Source organism: Opisthocomus hoazin, chromosome 3, assembly GCF_030867145.1.
Source record: "Opisthocomus hoazin isolate bOpiHoa1 chromosome 3, bOpiHoa1.hap1, whole genome shotgun sequence".
Lineage (NCBI taxonomy): Eukaryota > Metazoa > Chordata > Aves > Opisthocomiformes > Opisthocomidae > Opisthocomus > Opisthocomus hoazin.
Genome location: NC_134416.1, coordinates 61364735 through 61378906, shown reverse-complemented (window position 1 = coordinate 61378906; position 14172 = coordinate 61364735). Strand labels below are relative to the sequence as shown.

At 40.0% G+C, this 14172-nt stretch overlaps 1 protein-coding gene across 2 annotated transcripts in view; it reads left to right on the top strand.

Moving 5' to 3' along the window:
• The window catches only part of SPIRE1 (spire type actin nucleation factor 1), a 137947-nt gene that overhangs the window by 74983 nt on the left and 48792 nt on the right, over positions 1 to 14172 (top strand). For both annotated transcript variants that reach the window (XM_075416501.1, XM_075416502.1), the window contains exon 4: positions 7858 to 7983. In XM_075416501.1, coding sequence (XP_075272616.1) covers positions 7858 to 7983 — 126 coding nt within the window. The remainder of the gene's footprint in view (positions 1 to 7857; positions 7984 to 14172) is intronic.

The window sequence follows — 14172 nt, the reverse complement described above, 5'->3', positions numbered from 1 at the left end:
GTTTAGTAATGAGACTGATGGACATTACTGAAAAACTGATAGAGAAACGACCTCTCTTCTGCGTTATTCTCCCCTTCCTTTTCTGTGTGTGTCAGTGAGATTAGGTTTCTGATTTGAGAGTCGTTCCCTACCATTTTCTGTTGCCTTTTGATAAAATTGTTTTCTTTTTTATTCTGTTTGAAAATTTCGCTATTTTCTACTGTTTTTCCAGAGATGCTCTGGTTTTTTTTCAAGCAGTACTCTGAGTGTGATGGCTGCTTTGTATGCTTGTATGGAGGCTTGGGGAGAGGGGAAGAAAGAAGGGCGCCTATCCTGCGCTCATTCTCTGCTGCATATGCCAAGCATTCTGGTACAAACCCAACTCGCCTCTCTTTTCTGCTGAACAGAAGTAGTAGTTCTAGTAAGAAGGCACCCTCCAGCCCTAAGGAGGGCCTGAGAAGCATGGCAGACAACCACACAAAATGATGTTACAGGCGTGCAGCTCTTTGCTATCAGTTGTTCAGGTCTAAGTTATTTAATAATTTAAAGGGTGGTTCCACAGCTTAATGGGCTGTTAGCTAAAGAACTGCAGGTAGCCCTGTGAATATGTACAGCCACTCCCCTTCTCCTTCAATTATCCAATTATATCATGTTTACCCATCTTTGCCTCTACTCTGCTTCTGAAGCTAGTTTTCTTACCCAGATGCCTCCATCCTGTCCTTCACGCTGCTCCTCCTGCATGAAATGCAGATACGTGAGTGGCACAGACAAGAGCTGCCGAATGTACACAGAGCTGTTGCCTGGTTGTGAAGCAGAGAGCTTTAGAAAACGGTTGCTGCAGACAGGCTAACCAGGGCTTTTGCTAAATGTTGCAGGGGTTGGCACTTCCAGTGAAAGAATGGGAAAAATATAAATTGTAGGATTTCACCCTTGCTCATGAATAATACCATTGATGTTCCACTGAATGGTCAAAGAACGAGAGCTAGCAAATTCAGATTACTGCATATTTATATTATTAATTCCTCCATTATTCTGCTAAGAAACAACAGAGCACAGTTTCTCTGCAACTAAGAGAGAATGCAGAATTGGTTTTCACTTAATTGGCTCTTTTGAAACAAGCCTCTTTGGGAAGCAGGATGTTGTTACTCCGCTGTGTAAAGACAGTGTAACAATACCCCTAACACATATTCCAGAAACAGCTGTATATGGGGGGTGGAGGTGTGTATTTGAGGGGCAAAAATAGCTTAATAGCTTTCAAGAAGACATGAGAATTTATGCAAATGCAGCTTTTGTCAAGAAGTCTGCACTAGCACATAAAATTACTCGGTCATTGAAAAATTAATGTCAGAATGTCCAGTGGAAATATCATCATCTCACAAAAACATAGATCAGCCTTGTTTGAAGTCTTTTTCTGTAGTCAAGGTACTTAGAAAGCTAAGAAAGAGTAAGAATAGGGTTCACTGAGCATGAAAAATACAGGATTTGGCTTAAAAATGGAAATGTAGTCAGTAACATATAGTGTAGTTTGCTTTCCATTTCTTAACACCTATGTAAGTTTTAAATGCTTCAAAAGTGTTCACAATTGTGTTAAATATTTGTAAGACTTATTTCCCTAAAGATAGTATCATATAAATGTAGCAGAATATAAATTGTCTTCACCTTTAATTGCTTCTGTCGCTGGAAAAGGTTCACATTTGTGAGACAGTTCAGTGAGGTGTTAGTCTTGCAGTTGCTGTCGAAATTTTGTCAAGATTGTCATCACTGCTTAAATTCAGTCTAATAGCGTGGAAGAGTAGTTGAGACTATTCAAATAGCTGTGAAATGTAAGAATTGAAGAAAGAAAATGAATCACATTGCTCAGCACCTCAAGGCAGTCAGTACCTGGAAGAAACGGTGTCAGGAGAAATACTTTGTTTAGCAGGAAATAGCGGAGGAGAGTCCTTTACTGTGCACCAGTTCCATCCTGAGCATTGCCGAATTCCTCAAGTTTTGTCTTGTATTTCTAAAAACAACTACAGCATACAAAATGGCACTGCAGCATTTCCCAAACTCAGTCTACCCACGTGAGTCTTTCAACTTGACTTCCACAGTGACTTGGGTTTTGACTCAGGAGACTATTTGCAAACATTTGTTAGTCCATTCCTGTTTGACATTTAAGCATGTATACAAATAAATTGCTCAAGGCCTTTAATCCTCAGAGTTTGCAAAGCAGAGGGTAGTTACTGGTGATGGTGAAGATTATATGATACAGACAACTGGGCACTTGTTTAATGATCAAGATCTTCTGCAAAACACTGTTTTCAATCCTTGCATCATCTAATTCCCATTTGCAGTTTTGGCTTTAATTTCAGCGGCTACATTTTTTTCTTCTCTTTACAATCCTGAAAGAGGAAACCAACCAAGGCCACTATTTCATCAAATTGTACGTGTTATTGTCTGAATGTGATAGCTTTGCTGCTGCATTTAGGTTTTCATATTAAAAAGGAAAATCAGTTAAGAAAGAATGAATTTGTTAAGCCATTTTGCGGGGAGGATCACTTAAACCATTAAATTCTGAACTTGTGTAAGTAGAGAACTACGTAGTTCTTCTCTTGTCCATTTCAAAGTGATGAAAAACATGAGCAAAACAACAAATACCAGTGTGAGGACAAAGCCTTACCAGATTGCTGGAGAACACTTTAATAATGAGGTAGATGTGCTTGACACCAGCAAACTAGCAATTGGGCCTCCATTTCCACAAAATCTACTTTTTCCTTGAGGTATGTGAAATTAATTAGGAGCTCACAGTCACTTAATTGGACATTCCACGGTGCTTGCAAATGATCATTTAACATATCAATTTAAAAAATGACAGAGCTTCTGCAGGTAGCTCTCCAGGAAGAGTAACTTTCTGTGAATACTTGCTGTACTTTTTGTGAATTTATTTTGTGGATTAATAGCTAACTCTGCTCCCATTCATTTTGTCTTAGCGCAGTCTTACCTCGCTAGTATTCGCCTAAAGTCCTTTATCAGAGGGATCAGCTAGTCCTTGGCCCACTGCAGTTACAAGTGGCAGAGCCAGGGGCGAATCTCTGCCTGCAAAGCTGGAGAGCACAGCTGTGAACTAGCAGGGAGCAGGCGAGCTGGCTCCACGTGTTGTGAAAGCCGCCTCAAAACTTGCACTGTGCTGAAGTCCCTTGTACTATGCACAGGGATGGTCCTAGCAGGCAGAAACATCTTACAAACTCGTGTCAAAACACTTCTTATTCCTCTGAACGGTCCATCCCGTAACATTATTCTGGATAATAAATTGAAGCAAAACGCTCAGCTGAGTTTTACAAATATGCAGGGATTGTCTTGGTAAGATTTTTCTGTTCAGGCAGATGGCTCCTTGAAGTTCATATTCATAGGAATAAAAGGATTTATGTTTAAAAAAAAAAGCCTAATCATAAGGTCTGGTTTATCTGCACAGAGAGAAAATCTTTCAGAAAATAACCTTGACTTGGGAAGGCATCTCAAGCTGAGTTTTACTTTTTGAACCTATTGCAGTACCATACTGCGAAGGATGAGGCAGATGCCTAGTACAGTTGCATGTTCAGTGATCTGTTGGTTAGAGTAATTTCTTCTTGTTGCTTAAGAAAATGGACATATTTTAAGTCTGTGTTAATACTCCATGTTTTTCAAAACACTTAACAAGCCTGGCATTTGCAGGCTGGTAGTATGTTTTGCATAATATCAATAGCTTGTCTTTCTGGCCCACGGGAAAAAGAAATCCTTTTCTTCTTTGTGGTGCATTCATACAGGCCCTCTGCCCAAGGTGATTGCAAGTGGAAACACTTTTTGTCTTTTGAAATCTTCATTCCAGCAGGCCAGGTGTTTTGGTGAAGCTTCCAGTATCTGTCTAGCCAAAAAGGTTTTGCAAAACCTACTGAATTTTAGTGGGTGAGTCATTTGGATTTTTTGTAATTTTACGGAGCCCTTCAAACAGATGCAAGAAATGCTGTTTGATCTCTTTGGATGGTTAAATTGTGTTTTCTGTTAACGCTGCTTTGGCTTGGTGCACTCTGTTTCCTAGTCAATTGAGAATGAATTTGGATAGAGGAGCTGGCAAGGCTACGGTATTTACATAATGCCTTTTTTTTCTGTGAACCCTGAATGTGGATGGAAACAGTCTTTAATCTTCTTAGTGATCTAAGCAAAGATTGAATGCTTTGGGTCGAGCTGGGTTTTGGATAGACTCAGTTAGGAAAAGTAGAAATAAAAAAAACATCCCAGCTCTTCACGATGATTGCAAATGGAAATACTTACAGACTGAGCTAGTTAATGTTTCGGTAGTTGATAACATTTTTGATATTTCACCAGTTTGCAAAGACCACATAATTTGTTTTCAACCGTACGTTTTGAGACTTCTTGGAAACAGAACAAACATCCCTTGTATTAAGCTCTGGGCACTGTTCGTGTTCATTCCCCTTAGGATAGTTTTAAGTTGTATCATGAGGGATGAAAAAGCAAGTGTCAGAATAAGCAGCATACAGAGGCTTCCTTTCTTCGGTGAACTCTGAATGGCTGGAAAAGACTGCAGACCTGGTCTTAATCCTGCTTGCACCACGACCGCTGTGACATGGTGAGAAGAGGAGGAGTTTGTTAGGTGGCTGTCCTTTCATATCTCAATTATTAAAACATTTTTGACTGGGATTTTTGTGGTGTGTTACAGTAACATAGGTTTTTGAACACTACTATCAAAAAACTAAAGATGTGTTTTAAATTTTTCTTAAAGTGGATAGATATCCTGAACTTGGGCTAGAAATGACATTTCATATTTGATTTGCCTTGCCTGCCTAGATTTCGCAGTATTTTTTCGTGTAGAAGTTACAGCTTGTCAACAGCATGCTCTGAACAACATGCAAGTACAACATGTGCGAATGAAAGGGGGAGAAAAGAAGTCTGTCCTGTTTGCATTTCCATTTTTCTTCAGGGTTATCTTCTCCAATACAAAAATTTATGCGAAGTACTTGACTTAATGTTACCATGTTACCACAAGGGGTTTTTTGTATGTAATGTATCTTCACGTAATATAAGATCACTCAGAAACTGATTTTCAGAACGTGAAATTTGGTAGGAGCTCCTGGCCCTCGTTTAATATCTGCAGCCTAACATTTACAAACCAAATGGTTAACTTTTTATGTGGTTGCTTTTGTAACTAAGGTTAGCAGCAGGCATTAATATTTTTTTTGCTTTACTTCGTCTTCAGTAATAGAATCAAGATTATATCCATCCCCTGCTTGAACTTTTCACTGCTGCATTTCATTAACTTTCTCAATATTTGATGCAAATTGTTTCTAATGAACATGCTTCTAAATAAAGAAAAAAGCATTCTTAAAAGCCTGTGTGCAATCTGTATAATAATAAAATTTTCTTCTCAGCTATGAAGACTTGTACTGTTTTATGACCTTTTTGAAATTGCTGTTGTTATTATTCATACACTCTAAGTAGTGTGTTTTAGACTGAAACCCTTTTTATCTGTGCCATAATTAATAACCAGAAATAGCTTCCTAAAAACATAGTAAGGCAGGTAAGGGCTTGATTCGTTATTGAGAGAAAGGGACACAAATTAACCATACTTAGAATTTGGTCTTTTAAATGTTGTGATTTTTCATTAAGTCAAGGGAAATATTTCATAGCTTCTATCTTTTATTTTTTGTGTGTTGTCACTGTAGCACACATTAGAGATGCATCTGTTTTGTTTTTTCTCTCTTTACTTGCAAAGGAGATGATACAATTTGTTTAAAAGGAAAAAAAGAAAAGATAAAAGGGGGAGAGGAGGAAAGGGAAGAAAAAAGAAAGGGGAAAAAAAAGAAGAAAGTGAGGGGTTTTTTCTGTAAGCTGTGTCTTGTGATTATTCAGAAGTAAATTTGAAGAGTAGAAGAAAATTTTGGCCATCATTGTAAGGCAGTATAAAATTTGAAAGGGAGGAATGGTGAACATGTCTGCCATGCGTTCCCTATATATAAGGAAAGTACATAGGAAGGAAGGAAGGAAAACATACATACACATATATATAAATTTTCTTTATATGTATTCTTTTTACGACTAAAAGGAGATGTATGTATGGGTACAATAATGAGAATAGGATATTGCAGGAGTCTTTATTGTGCCTGTGAAAATTTATCAAAAAAGTTGACCAAATCTGACCTCTGAACTGTGTACTGTTACACTAATTGGAAGAAATAAAAGGTAACAAGGGTGCTGTGGCCTTAGAAAGGAACTTATCAGTGAGATTGAGCCGATCTAAATCTGACTGCAAGCAAAAGCAATTGTTCAGCCTTTCCCCACTCTGGCAGTGTGTTCCCCTTGCTGCTTTTTGCCTGCCTTACTACGTGTGTGTCCATGCCATGAAGGATAATTGTCTCCTGCCCCACTTCCTTTACGGTGTTAATTTTTACCCGGGTGAGTAATCCTCTCTGAGTTAGGGCATGAACTCTGGTGCCAGCGTAAGGGCATCAGAGGATGCTGGAGGCCACAGGATCACACCTTTCAGTGGCAGTACGGATTTAAATCAAATTGAAAGCAATATGAACAAGCAGCCCGAGCTTTACGTGCATTGTGCCCCTTGTAACCATAGTGTTCACTGTAAGAACAGGAGAGGTTTAGACAAATATGCCACTAGGCTAATTAAGGGCTCGTCTCCTGAAGAGGCTTTTGTCTCAAGCTTTAGTTCTGGAGATCTGAATGTAGCTGCCTCAGGTTTTGGCTTGTTCTTAGTTTTAGCTCTACAGCTACAAATACAGCTGTATATATAACAAGAAGCTACTATAAAACCACAGTAACAAGACAAATTTTAAGGCCTTTGCTAAGATTTTATTTTAATATATACACCAGTATGATATATGATACGGGTACTCTAGTTTCAGCTTTGAGGTTTTTTGATCTATAACTGTTTAGGGAACAAATTATAGATGTTATTTTGTTCTGTCCGTTTCCAGCTGAGATTTCCATGATGAATACTTCTGGGGTGATGGATTTGACTTAGGGGAAGTGTAAGAAAAAGATATTACAACTATTGGTGTCAGTCAGTGCTGAGCTATGCCACCGTAGTAGAAGCTGGATGTTGCTCATACCATTCAGGTTCTCGGTTTGAAATATAAAGGCTGCTTTTAGTGAAACTTCTCGTCGGAAGTGGGAGCTGCATGTTTTACTCTAAAAGCAATGCTGTACTGACTGACTGCTTAAGAGTACCTGTGAATGATGATTAGTGATTGGAGTAGGTTTTCAGGTTTTTGCAGGCTTAGCGTATAGGAAAACATCTGTCGGTGTTTCTTTACATCAGGTGTGCCTGTGCTTGGGAATGTTCATGAATGTCTGAGGTGAAGCAATAAGCCTGCTCTTCCATGGCTCTTACTGCTTGAAATCAGTTAAATCAGAGTTTCAGCTTGACAGTTAAACTTTACTTTTTTCCTTTCTTCACCTTCCATCCTTTCGTAAATTGGTAGCCGTACAGTTCTGTTCCACGTTCATAGGAAGCTAAACAACACTTACAGTGTTAAAGCAGATTTGAATTATGTTTTCCCAGAATTTGATACTGAAAGATTGCTTTTTTCTCCTTCACAATTATGTTGTCTTGCCTTTTTTTTTTAATGAAAAGGCAATGTCTTGGCTTTCAGAGTTTTCCAGGACATGATCAGCAGTCCCTTTACTGTCCTTATAGAACTCTTGTCATAAAATAAATGGTAGCAGAAGGTTTAGAAAATACACCCCAGTTTCTGCCTAAACTTGAATGTCTCGTGGATTTTTGTGCCCTAAATATTCCATTGCATCCCCTTCCGTGTTATCTCATGCTCTGTAGCATTAATGAAAGCGATGGGGTGTTGGTTTGATATTACTGTTTATTTTTATCTCTAGCTGTGTGCTGCTCACCTGCCAACCCGGTCAGAGGCACCGAACCACTATCAAGCAGTATGTCGGGCTCTGTTCGCTGAAACAATGGAACTGTACACTTTCTTGGCCAAAATTAAAAGTGCAAAAGAGGTAAGCAGTCTGAGAGATGTTCTGCTTTTTGAGCTCATTTCTGTGTGAATTAGGCTTACAAAATCACTTCTGTACCCAGCCAGCAGTGAATGTCAGGTGCTTGAGGAAATTTGTAAAAAATCGGTAGTGTTCAAGGAGAGCAGTTCTACAGCTGAGGTTTTTTTCCTTTTGGCCTGTAACCGTTTACAGATGTCTTGTGGAAATTGTTATTGTCACTGGTCTTTTGGGGACTAAACTGTAAGTTTTTCTCGGAGGGTTACACAATGCATACATGCATCCATTCCTGCATGCATGTATGCAATGTATTTGAGTCTAAAAGCTTCTGTGGTGTTTCAGGGATGTTGTGTCAGAGCTTTGCCTGTTGTTCCTCAGCTCCTTGTTATGCCTTGTCTTTGGCTCAGAATTATCTGGGATTCTGCTTGCTCATATGTTGTCCCCAGTGGGCAGCTTCCCTTCCCTTTGATGTATGATTGGCTTCTTTGTCTGTCACATAGGCTCAGCAGCTGAGCCAAAAAAAAAAAATTTCTGCCTGTAGGTCGTGGTGCTTACGTTCAGTGCCTGCTTGGCTGCTACTGTTGACTGAAAGGCCATCCTATGGACCACTTCAGTTAAATGGTCTGGCTGAAGAATAACTTCGAGGGTGGGCGGATGGTTGTTAATGAAGCTGGTTTCAATGATCTGGCCTGCAGAATGGCTCCATAAACAATTGTATTAACACAGTGTGGGTGTTCATTACACTGGGAAACCAGTGGATGAGGGCAAGGGCAGGAAGGGAAACACACTTCTTAAAGCTGGTTTCTTCACCAAAGCCAACTTGTCGAGTAACAACATGTTCACAATTTTTCTTTTTAATAAATCTCTGACGGATTTTCTTTCCTTTTGCAAGTCAAGGTCCAAAGTACCTTTGAAAAGCACGATGAGATTTTACAGGCAGATCTAAAAATTTTGCTGTTGAGAGGCAGGGCTGTTCCACCCACTCACACATGCTCCCACTGTTTTCCTTCCTCTGGTTCTAGGAAATAAACATAACAACAGAGGGGAAGGGGTAAAAAGGAGTGATTCTATCATTCCGTGTCAGGTTAATGAGCTGAATCCGCTCATCAAAGGATCAGATGAGACTGAAAGCAGGACAAGAGATCTTTTATCCCTACGCTGGTGGTGGAAGACGCGAACCAGTCAGAGGCATAAGGGACTGGTGCTGTCTTTCCTTCCTGATTGAGATTCATCTGTCCAAGGGGGAGAATCCTTCAGAGACATTTTGCACAGCGTCAAGTTTCGCCTCCACTCTTCTTCCAGTCCTACTCAAACTGAAAGCAATTTTTAAACTGAAGCAGTATCATACAAGGATGATTTTGGCAGTGTCAGCATGACTAAAGAGCCACTTGTTTTTTGAAGTGCCTGTGTTACGGTTCAACTTCATCCAATGCCCTTGATGCAGAGAGCAGACAGGATACAGTGTCTCTGTGCTATATCTGTCTCCTGAACCTTGATGTCATTAATTTCACATTTTGGCTGTTGACTGCTCCTGAGTCTTCTGACCAGTGGATATACTACTTGAGGGACCTGTGCTAGAAGCACCTCAACTAACAGCTATTGCAGAGTCCATGTTGAGGCTCAAGGATAAGACCTTTTGGAGTGCTTCTTTCTGCTCAGAGAGGAATTATGTTTCCAGTAGTTCTTAAACATTTTGGCCACAGTAAGCAGTAATAAGGCACCTCTGTTGTGAATTTCAAAGTAAAATATTGTGATTTATAGCAATTTAAAATTATGTCTTAACAATAATTATTTTAAATTTATTTTAAAAGTAGAGGGGTGTTTTGAATTTGCAAATTATTTAATCGCCTTGTAACTGGACATGAAAAACCAACAACATCTGATCACACCATAGAGCATAGTATGAGTTAATCCCAAATGAATGAAACCATTTGCCTCTCAAAGGCTGTTAGGGATTGATTCAAAGCACATCTAGGTCAAAGGAAGTAATCCTTGTAGATGGAATTTTGGCCCAACTGAAATCAGTAAGACTTTTATTACTGCACCTAATGAAGGCCAGAATTTTGGTCTTTTGACCTCATTTTACTCTGGATCAGTCCCCCAGTAGGCGTACTAGAAGTGACCAAGAAAATTATCTTACAAGCAGCTTGTGGAATCTAAATACTTTGGTTTTATGATGTGCTTGAGCCTTGCTTATAGCTTTTATCGAACTATAGATTTGGAATGTATTTAATTTGGGATATAGTATATAAAGAAAACAATATTTATGAAGAAAATATGAGGTGGAATTCTGTAAATCTTTTTAAATAATTTTTAAAATGACGTCTGTAGTTTATACTTGAGGCAAGCAGAAATTATATGATCATACTAGGTTTGTGCCAGTAAAAGCTGTGATATTATTTATATGCTCTTCTCTCTTGCAAATACGTAGAAGAATCTTAATTCGCGTGGAATATAGTTAAATACAATTCAAGTCAATAAATTCCTTTTCCTTTTGTTATTGTTATGTGAGTGTTGGGTATAAAGGAGAGAAATAGTTGGTACTTCAGTAAGGACATTTTGTTGTCATGAATTTGTTGTGATTGCATTAGCAGATAACTGGGGAAAAAAAAATCAAGTTATATACCTCAGCTCCAACTGAAAAAAAATAACCTTATACTGTGCGATATTGTGTTGGTGACACTAAAGATGCCAGGAATTTTAAGCTGTTAGTTTATTTCAAAAACTGACAGCTTTATTTGGAGATCTTCCTTTAGAGTCCCTCAGAGCTAGGCACAGTTGTGGTTGTGAGATCAAAATTAAATTGAAAAAAAGGGGGAAAATCCTGTCAGCTTACTTAAAAGAACTTTCCTATGAATAAAAGTTACTTTGAAATTCCTTGGATTCCTTCTAGGGCCACTGGATGGCATCTGGGTGTCTGTTTCCCAGGTATATGAAGTTCATAGTTTTTGCTCAGTAGGCGCTTAAACAGCCAACTTCACTGTAGTGGAAGAGGGAGGATTTTTATCTGCAGAAATTCACTTACTAGGAGAGGGCCAAATCCGACCTATCTTATGCTACAGCCCAGGACGGTTTAAAAGGGAAGTACACAGTCAAAGAGGCAGAAAAAATATTGTTGTGATGCTGTTCTCAATTTGGCACTATAAAAACTTGTCAGGATTGTGAAAGTTACAGGATTTCAGGAGGAATGGATCAGTAGGCAGGAGGGATAGGCCTATAGAGTTGTTATATGTTTTATTACTAATACATATACTGAGTAGTGAGGTGCTCTCCAGTCTATCATGTGAACATCACTGTCATATAACAAATGGAGCGTGGTTTCAGAAAGGGTTTTATTGGCGTGCTTTTGGGAGGGTGCATTCATCAGAAATGATGAAGCAATGAGCGAGCTGTTCAGGTCACCTCAGTGGATGTCAAATGAAATGTTTGAGGCACTTTGTCACATACTTGATGCCATGTGAATTTTATTTCCAATCTCATTCCCTGTGTATGAAAGGTCAGCAGTAAAGATGACTTGCAGACAGGGAGATGGTACTTCCATTTTTAAAGAGAATGAAATGTTTAATGTAGTGGATGCACAGGACAGGACTCAAGCCAGAGTTGAGAAAGGTGTGATACTAATATTGAATGGTAAAAAAATAAAAATGAATAATAGAGTAACGGTAGTAAAAATACATATTTCTGTGGAATAGCAGCAGCAACTCCAAAGGTAGGGTTGAAATTAACTGAAGTGATCCAACTTTGCATCTTTTTGCAAGGTGGAGTTTTTCTAGCAAGTTTACTGGGGTGTTTTTTCAGCTTGCTGGCAGCATCTGTATGCTCCTCAGGCTCTGTGAAAGGTACCCTTGCTGCAGATCCACCCTGGGTACCACCTGCTGCCATCCAGAAGTGGTCTTTCAATGGTCCAAGACCTCCTGACTCTGTGTCCTGATGTTTAAACATTTACAGCTGATGACAAAAATGGTGTACAGCTTGTTTCTCGTGTCAGGCTGTGAGCTTTTCAAATTGCAATAGGAAATTTCTACAAAAAGGGGATCTCTCCCTTTTTTTTTTAGTGTGTGTATGTGTGTGTGTGTGTGTGTGTGTGTGTGAAAATGGTCAACAAGGTGGAGGAAATGCAGATTTGTGTGGCAAGGGGAAAGATGGTTTGAATATCTGCTAAAAATGGACCTCATGTAGAAAAAAAGATTAACCTTTTTCAGGGTCATCCAAAAGTCATTGAGATCCGCTTTGTTGGCACCTGGCCATAGGCAGAACTGTAGGTGCAAGTAAGTGATGTTCATGGGCTAAAGCAAACATTCCTGCTGTGGAGTATCAGAAAAGGTCACACAGACTGCTTGGGAATCGCATCAAGTGTGACTGAGAGAGACAGGGAGAAACTATGCAAGCATAGGAATGCAGAAATTGCTGCTCTGGATTGGACCAGGGATCCACCTCATCTTGTATGCTTGAACCTTTGTTGAGGAGATGTCTGCCCTAGTCCTCCTTCAGCCCCCTGTTACTGCCCAGCCTTGCCGTCTACGGGAGTTAATGCTCCACGTGCGCTTAATGGCTGAGTGAGCCAGCAATGTGCCCTTCTTGCAAAGAAGCCGTGCGGTGTCCTGGGCTGCACTGGGAGAAATACTGCCTACAGGTCGAGGGGGGTGATCCTTCCCCTCTGCTTAGCACTGGTGAAGCCACAGCTGGAGTGCTGCGTCCGGTTCTGAGCTCCCCAGTACAAGAGAGACATGGACATACTGGGGAGACTCCAACAAAGGGCCACAAAGATGATGAAGGGACTGGAGCGTCTCTTCTGTGAGGAAAGGGTGAGAGAGCTGGGACTGTTCAGCCTGGAGAAGAGCAGGCTCAGGGGGATCTTATCAATGTGTACAAATACCTGAAGGGAGGGTGGAAAGAGGACAGAGCCAGGCTCTTCTCAGTGGTGCCCAGTGCCAGGACCGGAGGAAACGGGCCCAACCTGAAATGCAGGAGGTTCCCTCTGAACATCAGGAAACACTTTTTCACTGTCAGCGTCACCAAGCACTGGCACAGGTTGCCCAGGGAGGTTGTGGACTCTCCATCCTTGGAGATATTCAGAAGCCGCCTGGACGTGGCCCTGGGTGGCCCTGCTTGAGCAGGGGGCTGGACCAGCTGACCTCCAGAGCCTCCCTTCCTACCTCAACCACTCTGTGAGTCTGTGAGCGGTACCAGTAAATGCCAATAACAGCCTGGAGCAGAGCTAAGCATCTGTGGTTTATAAACTCCACAACTGGCACAACTGGTGCTAAAAGACACCATATAATGCTGGCCAGTATAAAATACAAAAAGTATCCAGGAGGCAGATGTGTCTTGATCTCCTGCAGTAGGTTTGATTCATATCTCAAAAAATGTTTAGAGATTGATGTACACCCTAAAGCATCGAGATTAATATTCCTTCCAAACTATTTAAGAGTTTGTATATTTTTATAATTGCCTGTATCTTTGATTGAAGTGAAAGTCCATGTTCATCAAAAACTCATCCATAATTTCATTATCCGCAGTATGCCTTGTATTCAGGTTTTTGGCAGAACACAGAAAAGCTTCCAATCTTTCATTATTGTATTGTTCTTTTAAATCATGTCACCTTTCATTTCTGTCCTTTCTGATGTAAAAACATAATTCTGTAAGTCTGCCTGGATATATTTCAGTCTGATCTGTATGAAAATGTAAACATGCAAATTCTAATTAAGTACATGAGTAGAAATGAAATGGTTCCTTTTTTTCCTAGTTTCATGCTGTGCAAAGACTCAATTGGAAAACAGTTAATTAAAAAAGTCAAGTGTTACTTTCCATTTAACATGGCTGTTCTGGTGTATTATTTGTACAAAATATGATAATAGAGGTAGTTAATAGGTACCTAAACAATGTTAATGGCTAACTTATTTTGGAAATATGGCCATTAGCCAAGTTACTCTTAATCGTGTCGTGACTGTAAAAGCTGTTAAATGCCCTGCTGCTTGGGTTTTCAGAAAGCACAGCTAGAGAAAGGAATTGATTCGCAAACTTTTCTGTTCGTAACTTCCCTTTTGCCTACCCTTCCAGGCTTCCAGTGACTCCAGTTTTGCAACTGTGTTGTCATCAGGCTTGCAGCCCCATCATGATTTGTTTGAGACCTCAGTTTAGGAGCTTTAGTAAGGGAAAGGGCTGTTGGGTTTGGGTTTTGTGGGGGTGGGTTTG